The 26,753-nt window shown below is 36.2% G+C and overlaps 1 protein-coding gene and 1 long non-coding RNA gene across 3 annotated transcripts in view; one reads left to right on the top strand and one right to left on the bottom strand.

The window, feature by feature from the left end:
* Positions 1–8,229, bottom strand: part of sp3 (phosphatidylinositide phosphatase spermathreecae) — a 46,863-nt gene extending 38,634 nt beyond the window's left edge. For both annotated transcript variants that reach the window (XM_071585991.1, XM_071585988.1), the window contains exons 1-9: positions 7,871–8,229; positions 7,628–7,708; positions 7,112–7,410; positions 6,450–6,689; positions 4,597–4,716; positions 2,956–3,181; positions 1,082–1,274; positions 834–999; positions 580–741 (exon numbers count right to left, since the gene is read on the bottom strand). In XM_071585991.1, coding sequence (XP_071442092.1) covers positions 580–741; positions 834–999; positions 1,082–1,274; positions 2,956–3,181; positions 4,597–4,716; positions 6,450–6,689; positions 7,112–7,410; positions 7,628–7,708; positions 7,871–7,967 — 1,584 coding nt within the window. In that variant the 5' untranslated portion in view covers positions 7,968–8,229. The remainder of the gene's footprint in view (positions 1–579; positions 742–833; positions 1,000–1,081; positions 1,275–2,955; positions 3,182–4,596; positions 4,717–6,449; positions 6,690–7,111; positions 7,411–7,627; positions 7,709–7,870) is intronic.
* An 11,645-nt stretch (positions 8,230–19,874) lies between these two features.
* LOC139687887 (uncharacterized) lies at positions 19,875–26,482 on the top strand. The gene is made up of 3 exons (XR_011700680.1): positions 19,875–20,039; positions 22,405–22,550; positions 26,311–26,482. It is a non-coding gene; the product is annotated as an uncharacterized lncRNA (long non-coding RNA).
* The last annotated feature ends 271 nt before the right edge of the window (positions 26,483–26,753 follow it).

Raw genomic sequence — 26,753 nt, forward strand, 5'->3', positions numbered from 1 at the left:
AACAGCACTATTGAGGAAGGCAACACAAAACCACCTCTATTATTTATCCCAAGCAAATATTATGAACAGAAGTATAGAAATGACCGCTCACAACCATAGCCTACTGGGCTGTGCATCTTTTACTCTACACCTAGTGTGTTTTTAAAACCACCCTCTACCTTCAGTACACTATTAATTTTGGATAATGGATACTGTCTCGGTGAAGATGTAATATCAATTAAGAATTAAACAATACAACAATCTAATTTGGCAACAACTCCAGTGTAAAATAATTATACAGAAATACAAATATGCTGCCCTTGTATATGTATCCCCTACTTACCTCTATTGTCATGCTTTCCTAATTGACCCACCTAGTTTGGGGGAAAATGGGTAAGTAATGGGTCACACTCTTGAATACAGAAAATCATAAAAAAAGGAGTTGGGTATGATTATTCATGATTTATCAGGGAAAATGATTGAAATATAAGGCGATCATATCCCTCATAAATGCATGCTGACAGGAAAAAAAACTTTGAAGGAAATGTTCTATATCTTATTTAAAATAACACGCATTAATTATTTCAAGAGATTAAATACCTTTAAAGCATTGGTCCCAGCATACTGCTTGCTAATTGTGTCTCCATTGTTAGCCCAAAGAAGTTGAAAAGTATTCCTAATATTGGCAGGAACCATACCTTCGGGAGAAATGAGGCCCAGCTTGGAGAATTGGATTTCCATAACAGCCTTGGCAATGGCAGTCTGATATGATAATCAAAAATGCTACATGAGTTTTGGACAGATTCCATGAGCCAGGAGTTAATTCAAAAATTACAACAAAGAATGAATTTTACCTGAACAACATTGGTTCTGTCAAGACAATCAATGCAATTAACCCTAAAAACTCCTTTCTGGGAACATATTGATCCTTCTTTGTCAATCCAGCAGAACTTCATTTCACGTATGACATCAACTAAATTTGCAACTAATACTGAAACATTTTCAAAATGCATTCCTCGGCTTCAAGAGAAATAAATGGAAATAGTTAGAACAAGGCTTTATGCTACATTTCACAATGCCACCAAAATATTAAAAGGCTTACCAATATTCATGGAAATCAAATGTCACATAGGTCAAATCTGGACTATTATAGTTGAAAACATGATTGGTATATGCATCACCCACTATCTTTTCTTTGCCAGCCTGCTCAATCAAGCTTATGACACACGTTGGTCCATATATGGACAGTTCCTCCTCAAAATGTTTTTCAAAAGCAACCTGAGTCTCTGCTTCACCTGAAAATAGAGTTAACTATCTTGAAATGCCAATCAATCTGCTAAAATATAAATTTATCAGAGAAATGGACACTCTATGGAAGGATAAGAACATAGGCTCAACTGAACTAGATGTAATTTCTGCTGTGCTTTGGAACATCATGACAGTTGGAATGGAATACCTCCAGGAGTTCAACAAATGATGTGTAACTTGAAATGAACAATGGCTGGGATGTTTCTTACCCACTCCTTCCAAACTTCAGAATACTAGATATCCAGATAGGCTTAGGATCACCTAGCCCACTTAAAAGGGAGACAGAAATTCCCAGATGTAAAGCATGAGAAGAGCGATTTATTCACCACATGGTCAGTTACTGAGTAATGGGAGTAATGGAAGCTGCAAATTTGTCAAGCATCCATTTAATGTTCCCCTCAACATAACTCTATGAAGCCTTGCATCTGCGAGGCAATTGTAACCTGAGTCTCTAACAAAGAATTTCAGTTTGAAAGCAGACCTAATTTTTTCTTTGCTCTTGAAAATGGTGAACAGAGGCTATGATGAATAACTGATCAAACTCGAAGATGAATGATGAGTGATGATGAATAACAAGTCAAAGTTGAAGATGCTCGACTTCCACCACATCACGCCTGAAGCTACTCAAGAGGCTATGATGATGATAATGTCTACTGATATCATTTTAACTGACATTTTTCCATTTGCACAGTTGGATAATTTAAAACTTACAGGCAAAATCAAAAACCATTCACCTCTACCACAGAACTTGCCTCATGTCATGGGCAGCCCTCAAAAATGTAACCGTGAACAACTATGCAAGAAATTGAAACAGCACATAACATGTCTGCCAAAGAAGTAAATGACAGCAGACAAAATATACACAATAGGTGATGACATTATGAAACAGGAACATGAAAAGGCAAAACTCTCATGAACAAGGTATCCTCCAACATATAAAATTGCTTAATTGAAATTCGTTTCATACACTATCCTCCCATTTTCCATTCAACATACCATACCGGTGGATACAACAATGAAGGCAAACTATAGCCAACATTCCAGTGGTGGCTCAAGCGGGCACCACAGAGCAAGATGACAGAGCGGAAGTGCATACACAACCATAAAATATGAGACATAATGATGAACAGAGTGAAACTAAGAAGAAGCGACTTGAATCCAACAAAGTTCACTTAGGAAAGGCAAATCTCTCAGACACCTACACTATATGTATACCTTTATCACAGTAGATGGAAATATATGGCATAATACTATCAGCTTTTGTGTCTCATTTTTCAGTGGACAAATTCAAAAATTTGAAGTCTTGAACTTGAGGCATCTCAGTTAATTGAGAGTGTACTGTAGCTATGCTACAGTACAAATTCCAATAATTAATCAAGCCATTCACATAACAGAATTCCAGAGCTCAGGCATATTATAGAAAATGGAAATTTTTCAAAATAATAAAATGATGGATATTATGTTGTGGAAAGCAGTAATCACATGGGAAAAATTTTACTCTACTCACATTCAGTATTAATCACAATATTACAGATATCAATATAAACTATCCCAAACCAAACGATTTCTCAATGCCATAGTACAGCATTATCAAAACATTACAAATAAATATAAGACATAAGCACGTGTCAACCTTACAGAGCAGAGTTGATGCCATTGACTACATACCTTTGTCTAGGCGAGGAGGTGGCCTATACTTATAACCTGGCTGACTCCAAAAAATAGGAACTGACCCTCGGACTTGTACAAAGGAAACAAGGTGATGGTGGTGTGAAATTGTCTGTTCCGTCTCCACATAATTTGCACACTTTCCAGACTCATCCACTCCTCTCCTCTTATACCTTGTTCCAGCACGAAATCTGCTTCGACGAGAAATGAGGCTTATGGTGAATGTCTGGAAAAAGGAGACATAAAGGTCTAGTATTTCAACAATATACAGCACATGTACATTTGATATTATAAAATAACTAGAATACTTGTATTTCAGCACTTCCTGAATACAAATGCATTTCAACAAGATGACTTAATTCACTACTTAGAGAAGTTAAGTTATTTTCATTGGAGTTTTCACTATCCTCTCACACAGCGTCATCTTTACATCCATTTAGCGCATTGCTTATTTCACATTTTTAAAAACACATTTCCATAGTCTCAGTTTTAACATTTTGCCTGGACTTAAAAAAATCACAAAAATTTGATGTCGAAGGCCGTTTCAATATTCCCATCGGTATGATATCATGAGTTGGTCCATCATAGCCTTTCTTTCACACTGAAGAGCCAATTTCAGTGGAAGCTATGACCATTTAGGAGGACATGAATGTGAACTGTTTTACTCATCTGCATTTACTAAATCCACCGTCAGCACCCTCTATTCTCGCATCATCTTCTCAGTCAGAGATGAGTCACAATGCCTTTCAGCCGCCCCATTTCCATGTTCAGACACGAAATTCATGACTTCAAGTTTAAATGTAATACTTGTTGATATTGTCAAGTTTGGTAAGAAATTGCTATACAGTTTTCAAATTAATTTAAAAACAAATATAAACACTTGGGCACACAATGATGATTGTACATATTTTGGATAATCAGAAACAGGCATTTACCTATTAAATTATTAACTTACTACAAGGGTAATCCCAGAAGTACCCGACCCAACAAAGAAAAGACAAAAATTTTGGAAAAAATTTATACTTCAACATAATCTCCTTTCAGCTCTATACACTTTTCCCAGCAATGTTCAATAATTTCGGTACCCTTTTTATAATAAGAACTGTCTAGCTCCTCATAATAGCCATTAACTGCCGCAGACATCACTTCTTCACGCTTGGAAAATCTTGGACCACCAAGTTAGTTTTTCTAGTTTGCGAACGGAAAATAATCCAAGGGAGCTAAATCTGGTGAATAGAGTGCATGACATAGCAATTCAAACTTTAATTCATGAATTTTGCGAGCTGGTGAATTGTCTTGATGAAACAACACTTTCTTCTTAGCCGAATGCGGCTGCTTTTGCTTGATTTCTTCGCTCAAACATTGCAAATAGTTCGCAAAATACTCGCCATTGATAGTATTTCCTTTTTCAAGATAGTCAATGAAAATTATCACACACTCATTCCAAAAAACCGACGGTAATGGTATTAATTTCCCTTCAGTAAAATCCATAATCTTGCACTCTTCTGACTAGGGTTGGAACTAACTTCTGTGACTTCTGACACATAGTTTATGATTCTATCATAGAGACATTAAAGACAAGAGCTGGAGATATGTATTCTAAGACCTTAATAGATCAAATAATGGTATAACATAGCTTACCTCATACTTTGGTTCAAAAGCAGTTTGGCCAGTTGGTTCAAAACCAATTTCTACTTGGCATCGCTCAATTTGCACAAAACCTTGAATGATAGGAACTATCCAAAAATCAGCTCTTGGATTCTGCAAGTAATGAAATGAATTTATTAAGTCAAATGATGAAAACATTTTCATAAAAACCAACCATACCTTTCATTCAGGTAAAAGTTCAATGCACATGAAATACGGCAAGCAAACAAATAACTCATTAGCTCTATACAAGCTGCAATTGTATAGAATGACATGTTCATGCTTGTCTCTAATATTGTATCCTAAAAGCATTCTGGCACAAACATGAAATGGGCATTTATTCCCCAAACATCAAACTCTTATCAGCCTAAAGAAAAGTCAATCCCAGAAAAATATACAATGCTTTAGGAGTACTTTTAATTATAAACATTTTCTCCCATATGTATTTGCATTAAATAACTATCATAACTAACATAAGAGCTAACTTTCACTGTTGAGATTAATATAAAATGCTAACACACAGTTTATACCGTATTTTCCCATCGATAACGCACACCCAGAACTTTGTAGTTATCAAGAATTTGTAAAGATACCGCCCGCCCAGGGCATCATAGTTATATTGAACATAAATAGAGACCACGCATCTGTATAAACATACATATATGCGCGAAAATATTATACATAGTGTGTGTAAAAATACGTCTATGTTTGGATTTTTTTCAATTTTCATTACATAATGCACATCGTCATTTTTACGATCATCTGAACATTTTTGCATAGATAACGTGTGAGTTATCAATGGTAAAATACGGTAGTCACAGACAAAATATATGATGTTTTAGAAATGTCTTCACACGTGGGATGGGATGGACTAGCCATTTGCTATATTAAGGACAAAGAGCCAGTCCTGGCAATTTTGTCTCCATGACAACAACATTCAGCAGGGTCATAAAAAACAAATAAAAATCTACATAAGATCAATGTTTCCTTAATTTATCAAGCAGACAACAAAAAATGCTGAATTGAATAAGAAAATTTAATCTTTTATGCACTTATTTCCAGCCCCATACCAATAATGCAATTCCTTTATTTTTTAATAATAGAAATATAATAGTGCTTCATGGGAATTCATATCAGTTTAAAAAAAAGGAACTCTCAGTTCTAATCCTCCTTTTATATGTATTTATGGTGATGCCACTGATAGAGTTTGAGAAAGGATCAGACAGTCACTCAAGTGGGTAGATTCGTGTAGGGATCAGTTCATCTACTCTTAACATAATTTTAATATAATTTTATAATGTGCTTGTCATTTTGAGTTGCTGTGACCACAAAAAATTGTCATAGACACACAGATATTATTTATGGCAATTTGGAATATGGCCAACACATGCTCAGGAGACCTCAAAATAGGTTAATTGATTTTTTCATGGGAGCAGTGCTTTCCCATATGCAAAGTATTGAGTATATAACATAATTAACCCAATGGCTTAATATGCAGGAAAGAGATGGAGAGAAAATATCTACTCTATAAATGCACCATGCACTTTGTTATGATTATACGATAAGATTTTACATTCAGTATTTCATTAATTACACTTCATCATAATTAAGCTTGCCACATGAATAACATATGATACAGCATTTGGTATAATTCACAGTTTCATTTAACCTCGGGAACTTATTACCCCTCCCCCAAATACAGAGATGCAAGTGTAATTTCAATAGTTTCTTCTGCAATGCTACATCTGAATGATTTTATATTAAGACTTGTAAAAGCATTAGAGATTATGGAAATAAAAAACAATAGATTAATTATTTCCGATATAATATAAAAGTTTGACACCTACCACCAATTTCATTACATCCTCAAGCATATTCCGATTCCAAAAGAACCTGTCATCAACTCGTTTCCACAGAGGAATACCCTCCGTTTTCATGGTGTATTGACGTTGAAGAGAAGTTGTCAAATCTCCAGTTAAGGAAAAATAAAAGGAATCGGTTTCAGTAAATATTTTATGCAGCTCCTCTAATATGCGTCGCTCAAACCTTTCACGGTCTTTGATGTCACTCCTCTTCCCGAGTTTAACCTATGATAAACAATTGTTAACTAGTTTTGTTTTAATTAATCATTAACTTAAACTTAACTATTTTTTAATATACATGTTCTTTTGATTTACAAAATTGATTATAGTAACATTTTCGTGCGTACTAATTTCGAATTATTATTTATTTTGTTAAAATTACATAATTTTAAATTAAATGACAAAAAATGCATTCGAATTCAAATCACTTTTAAGAGCGCATTTCATAGGAAACATCGGAAAACCATCTTCAATTTAATAAATTGCTTGATATAAAAATATAATAAACCGGTATTTGAATTGATTTGAGTTTCCTTCGATGAATTTAGACCCTTGATTTTACATGGAAATTTTGAATAGCTTTGAGATAAAAATTTGATAACATAAAGCCATGCCAATTAGGAATTTATCATTCTTACGCCAGTTACCTGCGATGCTGCCAATGCAGCTGCCTGCTGTGTTGTAGATTTGATGGTGTTAGTGGCTGACTTTATGGTTCCCCATGTCTTAGTAAAAGCTGCCTTCTGCTGCAAATCAAATATACCTCCTATTTTTTCAACCTTGCGGCTTTTCTGATGTTTTTTACATGGTTCCAAGGATAACTCGGAAGCTCCATCATCACGGAGAGGTAGGAATGTGATAGACTGTACTTTATAAACCTTGTGATCTCCCGGCAACTCACCAACAAATGCACATTGTTTGATAAGCATAAGACGACTGTTTAATACTGAAAAATAACATTTCCCTCGGGTCAAAAGGGTAAATACAATTAGGCACGTCTTTTTAATCATAAAAAATACATCAACCACTAAAGTGAGTCCTGTCGACAATCGAAAAGTGTAATCGTATATATCATTCATACAGAATATTTGCAAAACCCACAATGAAAAGCAATATTTTGCGCGGGAATAACAAGACATTAAACTAAACGAAAGGGTAATCACCTGACTGAAGTTCAACTTTTCCAATAAATCCATAGAATACCCCAAGGCATTCGGGATTGTTAGCCGATACCAAATCCCAACCTAAAAATATAAAGGATAACTACATATTTAAAAAGTCATCACAGAAATCTCAATTATACAAGTAAACCGAATACACGATACACACCTGAATTTCTCATAAAAATCGTGATTAAAAACAGGTTTATACCGGTCAAACACAAAACATTGTTATCAACTACCTACCTGACTTAGCTTGAAATTGTCCTGTATTTCTATCGCACCACAAGCTATTATCTCCATTTTGGAAAATATAAAAGTCATCAGTGCGAAAAAGTTCCATTTCTAGATATTTTTCTGGATGTGTCTGATTCACACCAACTCATTACTCTTCCAAACATCTGTCATTTGTGATTGCGAACGCCCATCAGTGACTTTCGGGATTCCCTGTTTTCCATCTTTAAAAAAACTACTTTAACTTCCGAAGAATCGCATAAATGAGTAAAATATATTTTATTTGGGCTAAATCATCAATGTGTAAATTTTACTCATTTATCAAAGACAGTACACCATTACTACGCATACTTCCACATTTATACAGTAACTTGACTATTTTGGTATGTGAGAAACAAAAGAAAAACGGAAAGAACATTTGTTAGAATTTGTTTTACTCAGGCGAATGGATTGTGGTAATTTGAATTTGAGAAAATTAGATACCCTTATTCATTTAAAAACTCCACCCACTCAGAGTAGCCTATTCAGTGTCAATTTGTTTTTCATTGGGTTTGACATATTTTTTGCTTCCTTATTCATTTTATTTTAAACATTAGGAGTTACTTGATAAATTCCTTCAAATCATAAAATGTGTGAAAATATTTGTAGCGTTATTTTGCCCTGTTTTCTCTTATTGTTTTAATTTTTTGGTCCATTCAATTGAATGAAAAAAATTGAACGTAAAGTAAATAAAAGAACTTCATTCTGAGAATTGAATTTTCTTTTGACTGAGAGGGAGGCCTAAACAATTTCATTGTATTGGTGATCGGCAGTCATATTGAGTTAGTTATAAGATGTAGATTGGTTTTGATATCAATTTAATGAAACGTAAATAAATAATGCATTAATTAACATATCAATGATCAAATAACCTTATTTTCTGATGATCTGATATTGCTTGTATGTGTCAATGTACATTTTTTTCCTGGAAATGTTTTATTTAATTATTATTATTAACGGTAATAATCATTTCCACAAAGATAAAGGCAAAAATATATTAATTCAACAATTATATAGCATATTATCACTAGCAAAGGTCATGTTTTTTATAGGACTTTGGAGGAATTCCTTTGGATTATGAATGAATCCTTAATTCTAAGGACATAGTTTGTTGCATGTTCGGTCAGAGACTTGGTTCCAAATTAACCAGAGAAGAGTAAATCTACTTTAGTTTCAGCTCATTTCTTCTTTAAAATATTGCAAAATCTTTCAGAAAATAATATGAATGGGATAGCTAAAGAAAAATATACTTTTATAAAACACTGATAAGAAGAGGCAACTGGCAACTTCGATACGCAATAATCAAATCACTGAAGAGAATATGATATAATAATTATAAGTATTGTACTGATTAATGTAGGTTTTGGTTGTAAATAGACTGCACAATGATAAATTTCTTTGCCATTTATATTTTTCCACATAATCCTTTCCTCTCATTATCCCATTCATCATGCTTATCCTTTTTCTACCCCTTCCTGACTTGTCTAACATCCCCCCTTTATCTACTCTTCATCATACCTTCTCCAATCAAAATGCTATATACCCATCTTCACTGCCTGCTTTGGATCTCTCCTAAGATTCATCTCTCCTACCCCACCATGCTTCCACCACCATGCTTGTTTCCTTTTCTGTCCACTTCACCTTCTCCATTCTTCTCCGCAACCTTAATTCAAAAGCTTCCTACCTCTGCTTATGATCTTGTTCAAGGGGCAATGCTTCCCTGACACACAAAACCATTCTCCATACCAAAGCTTTAATGAGTCTTTTCTAAATATTCCTGCCATTAATTACCACCTCGTGAAAATTTCTTTGCATAACACAATTTCTCTTTTTATGTCTGAACATTTTCGTCCAAGCCACTTCCAGGGTAGGAAAACTGCACCACCTGCTCTAGTGGATACCTTCATAATTAAACATTTAACATTTCCTTCCCCTTCTCCAGAAAATATCATGACCTATGTTTTGTTGACTGATTCTCATTCCATACCTTTCATAGACACTTAACAATGTGCTAAGGAATGCTTGTAACCCCTTGGCTCATTTGCTAACCAAAGTTTGATCATCCACAAATCATAATGACCTCATGAATTTCCAACCGACTTTCATTCCTCAGCCCAGTTCTATTTCCCCTTATACCATTCCCTCAATTTTGTTCACACCTTCAGCACAATATGTGTATGGTATTATTAAATATGATGAATGGCATATGAACTTTAAGGATCATTAATGATTGATGTAGGTGAAGATATCTTAGGTCCAAACATACTCGACAATGAGACAGATAGGGTATTAAGGGATGAAATCAAATGAGGCAATGGCAGTTAACAACATTGCTGCAGAGCGATTAAAGGCTTAAGAAAATGTGGTAGGAAGAGTCCAAATGGATTGATTAGTAGCATCTATGAGGAGGGAATCTGGCCGGAAGACTTTGTGAGCTCGGTTTTAGTTCCTATTCCAAAAAAGGTAAAGGCTACATCATGTGAGGACTACAGGACGATAATTTTGATATCCCACGCAGCTAAAGTTGTTCTCAGGATCATAAACAAAAGGATAGAGAGTAGGGCAAATGATTACTTAGGGGATGATAAGTTTGGGTTCAGGAAGGGGAGAGGTACGTGTGATGCCATTGCAGTAATGAGATTATTAATCAAGAGGCATATAGAACACAACCAGGAGGTATTTGCCTGTTTCGTAGATTTCGAAAAAGCATTTGATAGAGTAAACTGGGAAAAACTAATGAGTATAATGCAGAAAATAGGAATAGATTGGAGGGAAAGGAGGCTAATCCGCAACCTGTACATGTCTCAGACTGCTCAGGTGCAGGTGAGAAACGGGGAGTCCGGATGGGCAGTGTTAGGAAAAGGTGTAAGGCAGGGTTGCCCATTATCACCGTTGCTGTTCAACCTGTATGCAGAGGAATTAATTAAAGAGGCATGGGAAGAACTGGAGGTTGGAATGAAAGTGAGCGGGGAATTTGTAAAATCAGTTAGGTTTGCTGATGACCAAGCTTTAGTTTGTCAGTCAGCCAAGGGGCTGCAAGCATTGCTTAGTGAATTAAAAATTCAGTGCGACAGGTATGGGATGAGGATCAATATTAATTAAACAAAGGTTATGCGATTTTCTAGAAAGAAAAAGGCTAAGCTTAACATTAGAATAGAAGGGCAAAACTAGAGCAGGTAGAACAGTTTACGTATCTCGGTAGTGTTTTGGACCAACACGGTCAAAGTAGTAGGGACGTAAGGAGAATTGCGCTAGGCAAAGAGGCTTTCACAAGGAGGAGGGAGTTGATGACAGGGACTTTGAGTAAGGATGTTAAGAAAAGACTCGTAAAAACTTTGATATGGAGCGTAGCTATGTACGGTGCGGAAACATGGTCATTGAAGCAGGAGGATAGACGTAGATTGGAGGCTTTTGAAATGTGGGTATGGAGAAGAATGGAGAAGGTGAAATGGACAGAGAAGAAAACAAATGAGGAAGTACTTGGTATGGTAGGCGAAGAGAGGGGTTTGTTGGGAGCAATCCTATGGAAGCAGGAAAAGTGGATGAAGGGGGTGTTGACCGGTAGTGGGATGTTGAAGACTGTGATTGAGGGTAGAATGTTGGGAAAAAGAGGAAATGGAAGGAACAGGATAGGGATGTTGGACGGGATGAAGGGAGGAAAAAAGTACTCAGAGATGAAGTGGGACCTGATATAGAGTAGGATGCTGGATTTTGTGTTTTGTTAGGAGTCACAAAATGTTTTATTTAGTAGCTTTGTCCATCCAAAAACCTACCTTAACCGGTAGATTACCTAATAATAATAACATATATACATACACACATCATTGCACTTGTTAGCTTAGGAGGAATTAAAGAATGATTTATTTACTCGTAAACCAATATTTGCAGAAGAATTTTGAGAACCCATCTGCTATTGTGTAATTCTACCAATCACTGTCGATGTCATCTTGGCGTGATATTCTTGATTTCTATGATGATAACTTAGGCTAAAGTTATTTCATGAATACTTTCATTTATTATTTTATTTCTTCCTTACTGTGGGATATTCCAAACAAAAGAGAAAATTGTTTTGATCAAAGTATTTTCATGTTAACCCTTGATACGAATAAAATTGAATTGTTTCACTAAAAAATTAGTAGCTACATGCATATCAAGGTTCATCCAAAGCAAAATCCCAGAAAATCGTCATCACTGCTGCTAAGTAATTTTCGCAATTATTTTCACTGGGGTTATCACTATCCCTTCACGCCGTTTCATCTTCGAATCATTCAGTGCATTACTTATTTCACATTTTTAAAAACACTTTTCCATATTCTCAGTTTTAATATACTTCCTGTACTTTGTCAATCATTGACATTAGAAATTGACCGCCGTTTAATACTTTCCGTCGCTACGACGTCATGAGTTGGTGCGTCATAGCCTTTTTTTCGTACTCAAGAGCTAGTTTCGGTGTAAGCTTGTACCATTTAGGGGGACATAAATTTAAGTTGTTATAAACATATCTGCTTTTACTAAATCCACCGTCAGTACCCTCTATTCTCGCATCATATTCTCAGTCAGAGGTGAGTCACAACGCCTTTCAGCTGCCCCATTTCCATGTTCTGGCGTGTAATTCATGAATTCAAGTTTAAATGCAATATTGTAATCTCCTCTCTTAAGATTCCATGAGGTTATTATTATTTTAATCTATGTATGCGACGCCTATTTTCTGTTATCATTTTGAAATTATCGAAATTTTTATTTCATAAGCTAACAAAAAATTAGCATTTATTTGAAGGGTAATTGTGACGAAGAGGTAAAATAGCAATGTAATCTTGCGTGGATTAGACCTCATTTGGAGATTACCGCTAGTATATGCGATTCTCATGAAGTAAGATTTATTGCCGTATTGGATCGCGTGCAGCCTAGAGGAGATAGATTTTTGTAACGTTGTTATGATTCACAAATTAGCGCATCTAGAGAAGCTTAGAGAAACTTGTTTCGGAATCACTCACGGAGCAAAGGTTTAACTACAGATTAAATATCTTGCATAAATTAGAAGGTCGTCTCTTTAGCGATGAGGTTGAAAATGCATTATTAGCTCCATTTTACTACGGTAGGAGAGATGAAGTAAGTAAAATGAGAGAGATTACTTGCAGAAGAGATAAATTTAAGATATCATTTTCCCTCGGACGATAAGGGATCCAAATAATATTTTTCGTTCAAGCTAGAGGGGAAAGTATTGTTTGTCAAATAGCAGTAGCAATGAACCCCTGCCACACACCCTGGTGGTGGCTTGCGAGGTACAATGTAATAATAATAAAAATAATAATAGAAGCAACCATTTTCTATGGCTTTACGACATTCCTATACTACTGAAGGTTGCATGCCTGTAGACTCCGAGTTTCTCGGGAGAAATGTATGTAACTTACTTGTATATGTTAGCAGCAGGGCAACATCCCCGTTATCCCAGCGTGTATAAGTTTCGCAGCAGCACCAAATGTGAGATGTCATTAAATGTACTAAATTACATACATTTTCCAATTTTTTGTGAATGTTTTCAGGAAGTACTTTCAACAAAACATTAAAACTCCGTTGCTTAGTACTGCCTCAAAACAGTGATATTATCGAAAGCTGTGATAAAGACAACCATTTCTATGCCTGGTGCTAGAAAAAAATACTCAATAGTAATTATTTTTACGGCGTATCGGCCGGTGCTTATAGATTGAAGTTATATACGTTTACCTTCGACCTATAAGATGCAGGCTGGTTTTAGAGAACAATTTTGAGAAAAAAATGCGTCTTTTGGGCCGGGAAATACGGAATATAGATTAATTTATATTCCCTGAGTTACTTTCATAAGTAATTTTTACATGTATCATAACAAGTAGTAGCTTTTTGTGGGGAATTGTGGATGTAAATATATTTGTTGTAAAATAACATAAATAAGGTGGTGAAAGGAATATACAATGAATGAATGAGCCGTGGTCCTTGCCATTCTCCAAAAATTTCATTTCAAAAATATTTTTAATCCCTTTATATTGTCCATAAAATTTATTCATGTGTTTCACATTAAATAAAATGCAAATTCAATATTCTTCTCTTCCAGATAATAAAAAAATCGTAAAATGTATGAAATTTTAGGTTTCTGGGTAGTTTTTTGTTGAGTATTTTAGAACGTGGACTTTAAGACAGTCTTGACCTTAGGATAGCATTGATTTTTTATTTTCAGAGATAACACGGGCCCTCCTAACATGACATTCCGAGATAAATTTGACCCACGAATTGAGACAAGTTTTTCATTCTAAAATATAAGGATTCGGTTAATATGAAAAATGTGCTTGGTGTTGCAAAGAATAAAATTCTGAGCCCCGAGAAATAGAATTTGATTAGATCAGATCTTTCCCATCGCAAGGCTGAGTGGTCGTCCAGTCGGTAGAGCATTTTTCAACGAAGGAAAAATCAAATATTTATTGGCCTGGGCACCTCGAAACAGACAAAAGGTTTGAATTTTTAACAGTAGTATACTTTAGACGCGCAGAAGAAAAGGAGCTGACGCCCGTGAAATGAATGTTTTCATGTAGTTCGTTGGAAGGACAAGTAGGTACAAGACATATTTGCTCTTACAAGCTTAAAGACTTTGGGCCGGGACGTTCTTGCGTGTTATCAAACGACCTGTACTACATATTGAAAGAGGCTTTCGTGGCATTTTGATCGCGAAAACTTCTCATGATATCGAATTATAGAGGACAGAAGCCCTTCACAAGTCCCTACAATGCGACGCGACCCGAGGTCAAAGTAATCTCTGCGGAAAACGAAGAATGCCCCCTCCCCCGGATGGCATTTTGACCTTCGTCTTATCACGTCTCATTGATGGCGGAATATGGGTAGTTTTAATATCGCGCAGTAAATATCAACTTGGAACTGTTTGTCTGAGAATGTGGTCTTCATAAGAAAGCAAATTACCACTTAGAGAAAGGAAATCAAGAAATTTAGAGTGTATCACAGTACACGGCGAGATTAAAACAGAACGCCATGAAACTACTATTATTCAAGTAGGATCTTACACCACATGTTACACAACAGATTATGATGCGCGGCATCGAAACCGTGGTCGGGAAACAAGTTTTTATGTGGAAGTGCAAAGTTTGTTTTTTTACCCTCTTCAGTTTGTCAGTCAACCAAGGGATTGCAAGCTTTGCTGGATGAATTGGAAATTCAGTGCGATAGATGTGTCGAGAATAATGTAAATAAAACAAAGGTTATTCGGTTTTCCAGATGGAGAAAGGCTTAGTTAAACGTTCAAATAGAGGAGCAAAAACTAGAGCAGTTGGGACAGTTAACTAATCATGGAAGTGTTTTGGACCAAAATGGTCAAAGTAGTAGGGAAGACTTGAGCAGAATAATACTAGGTAAAAAAGCTTTCAGAAGGAGGATGGAATAAATGACAGGGACGTTGAGTAAGCATACTATATTTAGAACAGACTCATTAAAATTTTTATATGAAGTGTGGTTTTGTATGGAGCGGTGACATGGACATTGAAGCAGGATGACAGGCGTAGATAGGAAGCTTTTGAAATGTGCGCGTGGAGGATGGAAAAGGTGAAGTGGACTGAGAGGAAAACAAACGAGGAAGTGATAGGCATGGTGGGGGAGGATAGTTTGATTATTCTTGTCAGTATTTTGGATGAACAGTTAATTTAAAACCAAGTTTCGATGCTCCTAGCATTTGTCAGTTCTCGTTGTCTTTGGAATTGCAATCATTGTACTCCACGAAGTCCCACGGTAGTCTTATATTTTTTTCCAAACAGAACATCCTTAGCTTTTCCTTCCAGTGACTTGGTCATTATTCCGTTAATGTGTTTGGTTACTGAATCCTTGTTCTTCTTCCATTTTCACATTTCTCTTAGTTCACTGCTCTGTCAATGTCGTCTCTCAATTAACCTAAATATGTATCTTGAGCGTGGCCATCTTCGTTCACCTCGTCCTCCTCTCTCAGTGCTCATTCGTTCAGTGGATTTGGCCCTTATTATAGTTTTTCGATTAACTCTTTTCATCTATTTCTTATATCTGCATCTTCTATCAGTATGTTAATTCCTATCTGCATGCGTGATGATTTCAATGATTTCCTCTCTACCTTATTTGCGCTTTCGGTGCTTTCACTCTTCATGCCATTGTTGATCATTTCGCTGAATTTTTCAAACCACTCTTTCTTTGCCTCATTTTACTCTCTAATGAATTCATTTCATGATTTATCATATGGGATCTTCTCATCTTCATATCTTGGGTTTTCGTATTTTCTCTTTACTTCGGGGAGTCTCTTATCTGCTCAGTTATTCAAGGCCACCGGGTTTCAATTGTCTAACGAGCAAGTTCCTGGTAAGGCAATTGAAACTCGGCGGCCTTTCTTTAACTACTTCTACAATTCTTATTTTCAGATCAATCCATCTTCCTTGTATACGGTTCCCGTTTCCTCCCTCCAATTTCCGTTGATGGCCGTGCTGAAGTTTTATCTGGAATATTTTTCATCTAAGGTTTCCGTGTTCCATCTCATTTTATATTTTACCCTCTTTATCCTAATGTAACGCAGATGGCTTTCCATGACAACTTGGTAATGAAAATATATGATCAATTCATATTTGCGACGGGGTGGCTATTAAACTGTTTAGCTTAATTATTATACCTCTCTCTGACCAAGCTGTAGTTGATTTGATATCGTGCTCTGCACTCCGGTATATTCTACGTATTTGTGCTTATGTTGTCCGAAGAGTGTGTTCGCCTCTATCGCATTCTTCTCGTTGCACTATCTCGCTACTAGTCCCTCTCTCTCCTTAGGCAGTTCGTTTCTCCAGCCCTATGCTGCTTCTGCCTTAGTCTTCTCCAACCAATGATTCCAGTCAACCGTTATGAAAAGATTCTCTTTTCCTCTTACTTTGCCGAAAGCCTCTTCGTTGTCCCACGCGAGTTCTCTTTACTATTTTATGAGTCATACCTGTATACGTCGGCATATATACCTTTAATGTCACTGCATTCGTGTACAGGGTCGCACCCAAAAGTGGTAGGACTGATTTTCTCTGGCGCGAACGGACCGGTGGAGGGGGGTCTGCCTGGCAGGGTAAGGTGGAGGGGGCTCTTAGCAACAGACCAACAACAACCTCAGTCGCCTGCGGGCTGTCGTTGAGTGAGGACACCGTTTTTAGTGAAGCAAGTTTTTTGTCCGCGTCGAAAAACAAAATGAATCTGAATTTAGAGCAAAGTTATTCCGTGAAGTTTTGTGCGAAACTCGGGAAGACGGCAACTGAGACCCTCGATATGATCAAGCAGGCTTATGGGGAAACTGCCTTAAGCCGTTCCACAGTATTTGAGTGGCACAAGTTGTTTAAAGAGGGTAGGGAGCTCGTTGAAGACGACCATCGCTCCGGACGGCCGTCGACGGCAAGAACCGACACGAATGTGGACAGAGGAGGACACTGCTGAACACAGACCGACGCTTAACCAGTGAAGAAATTGCAGACCAGTTGGGTCTGTCTGCATCCAACGTCCAACGCATTATTTCACAGGATTTGGCCATGCGCAAGGTGTGCGCCAAGATGGTGCCGAAAATTCTTAGTGTCGACCAACAGGCAACGGCCAAATACGGCGTTGCCACGTTGCCGCACCCGCCCTATTCTCCCGATCTGGCACCACCGGACTTCTTCTTCTCCCCCCTGATGAAAAGACAGCTCAAGGGACGACGTTTTGACTCGATAAAGGCCGTTCAAGAGGCTTCGACGAGGGTCATCAACGGCATCCCCAAAGAAAATTTCCAGCGGGCGTACGGGGAATGGGAGCAACGTTATACTAAGTGTGTAGCAGCTCAAGGAGCATACTTTGAAGATTATTTAGTCGATGTAAGTATATCGTCAATAAAATTCTTGTAAAAAAATCAGTCCTACCACTTTTGGGTGTGTTCCTGTATATGTATGTAATTCTAACGGGACCAACAGGGTACTCTAGTTAAACTTCCAACATTCTTTCAACCTTCTTCCTCATTCCTCCTTCAGTACCGTGCCTACTCCTGTTATCTTTGGCTCGACTTCAGAGAATATCACTCTCTCACCGTTTCCTCAGAATTCATCTTCTGAAGCCCATTTCATTTCGTTTGCGCTGAAAATACGTCCCCTTCTCATTTTCTAGTTTTCCCGTAGTTAAGCTAAGAACCTGACATGTATATGACAATAATAGCTATGAACCTTACATTCCACGACACTATCCTACATTTCTCCGCCCTGATTTATGTCCCCCTTTCAGTGGTCCCCATTTAAGTACTACGAGTAAGTACTTAACTATAATACGTTTAAGTACTCGTGTGTTACCTCCGATTTATTTCACCGGAAGGATTGCCGTACCGTCACATTGCATGAAGGTGTAACACATCATGAATATTATGTGTAGGTTTCAGAAAATTGCCGAATAGGAGGATCAATCAGTTGATTAACGAATGAAAAACATTAAAAGACAACCAAATTCACATTTATTGGGTTCATTTTACTTGCACATGCTCGATTAATTTGATAAATTTCATTTAATCGCGCACGCCAATTATTCTCTTCGTCGTTACATCTTACTGTAATTTCCCGGTTAGTCTTATAAGACATGCCATGCATAAACTGTATCAGTCGTCGGGAATGCTATATATATATATATATATATATATATATATATATATATATATATATATATATATATATATATATATATATATATATATATATATATATATATACAGAAGAAAGCTTCCATATTTTTTGCCATGTGTTTTCAAAATCTCCCCCCTATTGGGGTTTCTGCTAATTAAAAATGACGCAAATAAGACATTGGCTAATAATTGATTCGGCAGGTGGTTGCGTGGTTGTTACTAATATTATACTTGCCTCCTGTCATAAAATTGTAATTTGCATGTTAAAAGAAGGTTTAGGAAATAATTTTTCAAAACTGAAGTTATTTAAAATAAGTGTACACTAACTATAAAGGAGAAATAAAAGCCGTCAACAGCCGTTACTCGTCAGCCCAAACTTAACGCTCTTTCAATACTCAAGTTTTTGTGCACAGTTTTTGGCAGTTAATAACATTAACTGATATCATTGCAATCCCTGAATAGGAATGCAAATTACTTCATGATTTTAACACATGGAAGCAAAAATCTTACCAGACACCATGTTATTTTGTTGAGCATGATTCATTTATTTGATTCATACGCCGGTCCCTGTGGTGATGGGGTAACGCCTGGCAACTCAGAGATCGCGGGTTCGATTTCCACCAAGGTGGGTTTTCTTTGACCTAGGGCTTGGATTTTTTTAACGGTCTTTAATGTATGTATGTATAGTGGTTTGATGGAAGGGCTATTAAATCTCAATCTCGCCTCAATAAAAAAGTCATTAAATAAATGAATAAATGTGCAACAAAAAGTCATATCAAGTTGATTACCATGGTGATCTAATGGAGAATAGATAATTTTTTGTGTGCGATCAATTTTTTGATTTATCCAATTGATAATCCAGTTTTATATAAAAAAATTAAAATTTAATTAGCGTTTAAATATAAATATTATCTTATATTGATTTATACACAATCACTATTTTCATAGAAAGTTAAAAGCTCGTATTTTAAACGAATTTTATTTTTTTTGAGTGATGCCACTTTTCCTGTATAAGTTGCAATTAAACGGATAAGTTGGCAAGCCGTTATATTGTACGTACATCCTCTGCACCATTGTTCGATGGGGGTCAAAGAATTCAAATGACCTGACGAAACTCATTATTTCAAGCCACTGATGTGCCTTGGCGATGATGTACTTCTCACTCCCATATTCCGAAAATTTTAAATATGGAGACATAATTTATGCGTCATCGCTCGCAGTGATTAGAAGAGGAAACAAAATAAATGATAAAGCTTGGAAGTCGCTGCGTTCTGATTGGTCAATAGTTGGCTGAAGGCAATATATTTCTCGGAGTTGATTAGACGGAAAAATAAGGCGAATATAAAGCTGTTTCGAAAAAACTGCTCTTGTAGTATCTTAAGAGGCTTCGGAATAATATTTTACTAGACTAACAGGACGAGATGAGGAGTTTTGGAATTATAGTGATCGTCCTTGTTGCAGTGGGATTAGTTTCTGCCGGAACAGGTAAGCTTAATTGAACGAAGGTTTTCATCTGCTTTTCTAATATGAAAGCGATAGAAGTGTATCTACGACATCGACAAAAGTATTCATTTCACGGTATAAGGCTTCTATTTGGCGATAAGGATTTTCGTAATGAAAACTTCATGTCGGTATGTTTAGAGTTCGATAATCATGGATTTCAAAAATCGCAGGTTTTACGACTATCAGGAATTTTGTATTTACAACGTCATCCGACGTGCGTAGTTAATACATACCCTTTTCATATCACTCACTTATTTGCAGCAATGCTGGACGTAATAACCTCTGGGGCTTTCTTTTGTCTCAAAAATCAATTTTCAGGTCACATTTACCTGGAAAATTGTAAAAATAATTCCATTCTAATTCTAAGATTTTGGAAAACATAATTCAAACCACGTAAACTCAAATAAAAAGAGATAATGTCCTTCATATGAACCTGATCCATTCAAATCATCACGACGTACACGGGGATTGGTCAAGGTCTTTGATGAGACAAAAATGGACGAGCCCCTTCAAGGAATGTTTCACCGTCAATGCAAAAACGTTCAGAATGGTTCAGCAATGTAATGTAGCTATTTATTTAAACCATCATTTAATTATTAAAGATGGCATTAAATGCTAACATTTGCTGAAGTAAATAATAAATCGATTTGAAAAACAGCTTTATTAATTGTAATCGTGCTGCAGAAGCATTGCGATTAAGCGAACTCGAAATAATGTACAACCAGATAGCCGGGCAGTAGCTATATTTGACCAGATTAATCCGTATGATTCAGTGTCTCAAACTCTCCAAATTATCAGTTTCTTACAAAATTCAGCCTTTTATTTGGAATTGATTAATTATTTAAAGTAGGAACTTTAACACAATGCAAATATATTGCTTAACCACGTTGACTATTTAACCAATCATGATGATTGACACAACTCCCTACCCTATTCGGTTTGGACCATATAGAGATATTCAACATATAAGTTAGTCAAAAGCTCACTGTCAAACGCAGCATATGAATACATTTATTTTTCATGATTTAAGTCTTGTATTGAACCGTGTTTACATACATATATTAAGTGAAGTTCCCATGCAACCAAATTTTTTAAATAAATTCCCTTGGTCACCTCTAAACATACGTCAAAAATGATGCTTAGAGTTAGACAATTGGTAGTTGTTCAATAAACTTAATCTTTTTGTGATATAATTAACTAAACGGTAAAACCACCCCAATTGGAGGAAGAGAGCTAGATACTGTATTTCCGTTAATATCTTCACAGCACAATTTTTTTGACTTTGTATTAAACTGCCGTATGACTAGCCTTCTCCTACGTTTACTCAAATTATTTGTTCTGAAATTCCTTTCGTCCAATCCAATTATCATAAGCCCGATTCACACGATGCGTTTTTCCTTTTTGGCTCCCTTGCGCAGAGTCCTGCTGGCAGTGGGGTCAGTGTGAAAATCTGCTCGGACGTTTGCCTCCCTTGCTGGATTTTAAGGAAGCCCTGGCTATTTTTCTTTTGACTTTTGCGGATAGCCGTCGGTATCGACCAATTACTATAAGCAGCAGCATATGAGTGATCATTCCCGACCGTAACTGAGTTTTTTCTTGAAATATATGCAGAAATGAGAAGAAGAGGGATGTCACTGAATCATACAGGGTGGAGACCTGTTTATGCGTAATTCGTTACCCAAATAATAGCACCGACTCAATAAATTTATTAGGAATGGGTATAACATTGTTGCAGGACAGCTTTCTATCCAAATGAACTTTACTACTCTGAATTTTGCATTCAAGAGCGGCAGCAAAAATAATTAGGCCCTAATCACTGCAGAGGAATAATATTATGTTATAAGTATAATTATTACTACATCACTACAACCCTGTCATTTAAATATGTTCCATTTCATTATGATATTTATCAAAAAGCAAAGAATTCTATTGTTTTATAATGATTGATTTATTACGAACTGAAGAAATCAATTTGAGTTCCCTTTGCATCCCCTAAAATGCTTGCGCAAGCTGAAAGATAAAAATTTTTGATCCAATCAAATATACAGAGCAATGAAAAATCTTGTGCAGCAGTCAGGTTATAGCATGGCTTCAACAATTTAGGGCTAGAAGACTGCTTTGTGGAGGCTATGATCAAAACCTATTTATGTTATATAAGGTGGAAACAAAATGATAGCAAATGAATTCCATTATGCCTCATAATATTGTTTTATTTAGTGAATAAACATAATATTTTTTGCCATGTAAAATAAATTAACACCATACTGCTGATACCAGTCAACAAAGAATGTATACACATTATTTCATTCTCTGTTATTATTTTTCTTCCAAATAACTGACAACATAGAAAATATCCCACCATGCCCTGAAGGACCATGTGAGCGGGGAACTTCATGCATGATGGATTGTAATATCTGTAGATGCGGCATCAATGGCCAAAAGGCATGCACTCTGATGGGATGTCTTCCATCAGGTGGTGGGTGATGTGCTGAGGTGAGTTGAGCATATAATATAAAGAGACCTTCAGCATTAGAGCAATCGCCTGCTTGCCATCAACAATGGTGGTTTAACAATTGTCAATTATCTGCACATTTTAAATCTTTATAGTCTGTTAAGGCCCTCACACCTTCAAAGCTTGGCTATGAAACTGCTAGATACTGATGTTGTTCCTTTTCACATATATTATGAAAAAATGTGAATAAGGGCCATTTATGAACGAGTATTGACAAAGTTAGGAATCATACCAGGTGTACACCTTGAATAATGAGAGAAAAAATGCTTTAAGTGATGTTAGCTCTATGAGCATTCAATTTTATACTTTCTTGAAGTTATAAAAATACAACCATATCATGTAGATGTGCTCTGATTTAATGGTGAACATTTTGAAACTTGTACTCAGTAATTGCCATTTTCAATAATTTGTGAGAATGCAGCTAGACCAGTTTACATATCCAGTTCTGCATTAAATTGATTCTTAGCAATGGTTTAAATTAAAGCACATCTACATCTATGGCATTTCAGTATTTAGAAATCTTGAAATTTTTACATTATTCCTCTCTTTGCAATATGCTGCAAGTGAAAGGAAAGCCTAACTTTCTTCTCTCTTCCATTTACTAAGATAAACGTAAGTAAAAATAAATAAGTTCAATGCACCTTTTAAATGAATTAATTATAAATGGTTGCAGAACTCCTTTGTCCATTTGGTATATCAGTTCTGGGTTGAAATCACTCCCATGATTTTCTTCCCCCAGATGCTTAGCGAAGTGATTTTGTGTGAGGGCACATTTCCTAACACAGTGTTCATGTTCCTCTGCTCGTGTTTCTAATGATCTCCCCACTTGGTCTATTTAGATAGCACTACAGTCCTTATAAGTTAACTTATGAATGCCACTTTCATTTTGTTTTTCCACTTGTCTTTTGTAGTATTCATGAATGATCTTAAGTTGCTTGCATTGTGAAAAGCTATTCGAAATTGCTCCCTAGGGAAGAGGTTGGCTATCTTTTGTGAAATAAATCCCTAATAAGGGAGTCTACACAATTTGTAATATTTAACATCCATATTCTATGGATGTAAAAGATTCTATCATATATCCTAATCTCCTGCCCTGATGCTTAACCCCCCTCTCCTCCTACCCATCAATGCTGATCACAGCCCCTCTTCTTCACCCTCTCTCACCCACCCCTTAGAATAGTATATAAATGGACTGCAACTTGACTAATTTGTACCTGATGATGAAGCCTAAGCATTGAAACTAGTAGTACCATAATAAAGAGCAGTGGAAAAAGTACATTGTGTTCTTCATTTAACGAATTCATCCAACCACTATATATGTGTATATATATATATATATATATATATATATATATATATATATATATATATATATATATATATATATCCTAGTGGAGGAGTCACAGGATAAAGGTGGCCACGTCCACCGAAAATTCGAAAAATAGTGAGTCTCTTATTTGTGTGTTTCTGTGTGTTTTTGTCTGTGTCCACTAGTGCTAAGTGTTATATATATATATATATATATATATATATATATATATATATATATATATATATATAAACAAAATGGGTTGCGGTAGTCTCCAGTGGGTAGAGCGTTGGACTACTGACCAGAGGGTCCCAGGTTCGATTCCCGGGCAAGGCACTCTGGGCACCTGCAGCTCCACCCAATGTGAATGCTATGTGATTTTTCGGGTACCAAGTCTTCCTGAGAAATCATAACCGGCACAGGGAAAGGATCTCGCGACCCTACCCTGATGTGTGAATTTCACACGCCGTCGGGCTTAGTACTGGGTGATCTCTACCATCACCTACCAAACCGACCTTCAGGTTGATTACTGTGTTTTATATAAACATAAATGCATTTTTATCATATACAGTAACACATAGGTATTTTCATAGGTTTTGTTCTATACATACGTCATATTTTATCATTGACCAATTTGGATAAACTGTAATTATTTTTCTCAGTTAGAAATTTTTTTATTTATCTTTGAAACTGTGCTATGTTTCCTATGTCTTTGGGTGTCTGTGGTAATTTATTATATAGGTTTATTCCTATTGACTTTGGTCCTAGACTTGCAGCTTTGATTCGATTGTATTTGATATACAGGTTTGTCTGGGTTCTGGTATGGTGACTGTGATAGTTAGAATTTATATGGAGGTCTAACAGATGTTCTTTCATGTATGCTATTACGAATAGGATTTATATAATTGGGAACATTAACAGCCCGAGTTCTTGAAAGATTGGATGGCAGATGAAATGTGATGTTTAGATGCAATGATGTGAATAGCCCTATTTTGCAGTTAAAATATGACTCGGGAGAAGGAAGATAAACCCCAGAGAATTATACCATATGTGATATTGGAGTAGATAAGACCATAGTAAAGCATTATTATCAAGTTTTTGTACACTGTTTTCTTCAAAGCTCGTAGGAGGAAACATGCCAAACTTAATTTTCCTGAAAGGAAGTGTATATGGGTTTCCCATGTCAAGCTTGGGTCCAAATGGATGCCAAGAAATTTCAGCCTCTTAGGGACTGTAGTTAGGGTCTAAATAAAGTTGCATGTCACAACCTGTTCTTGTGGCCTCATCAGGAGAATTTGGACTCCATCCCTCCCCCAATAAAGCTATAGACAGCGGATTGAGGTTCTGGACCAGGGTCTCTGACTCTGGCCCTAGAATCTGAGCCCAGCTTGTCAAATTGTGGCATTTCTGCTTTGCTGCTGGGCAGTTCATACTGCAACCAGTTTCAGTCATAAGTAGTGTCATACTGGCATCCGAGCTTCCTACACTTGAGTGATGTGACAGCCCAGGTCCTAGGACACATTACAGCCATGGGCAATTGTAAGTTGGGAATTCACAGGGGTGGACACTGATCCTAGCATAATAAGGTGCTGAGCTGCCATCAGCACCTGTCTGGGATTCGTTTGGGGGGTCTGATCAAGCCCCTTATTTGGCACTCATAATTACATCTGTCTTAAGCTATAGGAAAGAATTATGCATAGCGTAGAATCAGGATCAGAAAGGCTATCTCTCCTAATAAAATTAGCCAGGGAAATATGCAAAAAAATTGCATCAATAACTGAGTGGGTGAGTAATCTAGTGATTTATACTTAGTGGATAAATATGCTAATTGATTCTGTAATACAAAGTCACTGCATATGAAAGATATAAATTTAGTAAATTCCAAATTAGTATGTATCATGACTAGAACTGGTACCTGTGCTAGGAGTCAGTACATAGATTTCTTGCTCTTGATACCACCCCCGCTGATTACATATTGAAGTGATACTATGAAATAGTATCTTAAGAGGCAAATGTATCCCCTAATTTCTGTTCATTTTGTAATAGATGAATATTTGTTCCAATCGCCATTTTCAATTAAATCAGAAAGAAATAAATACCTGATTTAGGCATCTTATCGTTAGTCATTTTAATACAAGCAAGATGATTGAAGCAAGCAAGATTCAATACACAATGATCACTGAATAAAGTTCTAACATATCTTATCTGTGATATTGTATACCTACCAAGGATCCTTACCCAAAGCACTGGTACCGAGGATTCTTGTCCCAGCTACTCTTACCAAGATGACACTACCAAGCATTTGTAACTTGGGCACTGGTGCAGAGGTGTGCTGGTACTTAATTTTATTGCCCTAGGTATTAAACTCGGGTATATATACAATTTTATTAAATTCTTCCTTCTACAATAACTAATTTTTCTCTTTCATACAGACCACCTAAGATATGGATGAAGAGTGGAAAGGAAGAAATATTATGAATACTCATCAGCAGCAGAGAATTGCATTACATGTCATTTTTGGTACTGTCAATTGCTGTGTACAAAAAACTAAATAATTGAAGAAGATTATAATATAGATTTAAATGAAATAAAAACATGTATTGAGAAGAGACTATGCTCATTTGACATTTCATAAACCATCCATATGATAACCCAAAAGAATTTAAGATTAATTTTCTTGGAAATAACAGACTGATTTGTGAAGTAGAATTATCATCCAAAAAGGAAATGGTAAGATTGTATACATTGCATGGTCTTGCAAATCAAACATCACGTTAAACAGCAATGGATTGAGTTCAAATTTGACGATTTTGTTCTCCTAAAGACTTTGATCACAGAAATACATCTGTGATAGGAAAAGCTGACTAATAAATAA

This window comes from Hetaerina americana, unplaced genomic scaffold, assembly GCF_022747635.1.
Source record: "Hetaerina americana unplaced genomic scaffold, ioHetAmer1.1.p SCAF_2, whole genome shotgun sequence".
NCBI classification, from domain to species: Eukaryota; Metazoa; Arthropoda; class Insecta; order Odonata; family Calopterygidae; genus Hetaerina; species Hetaerina americana.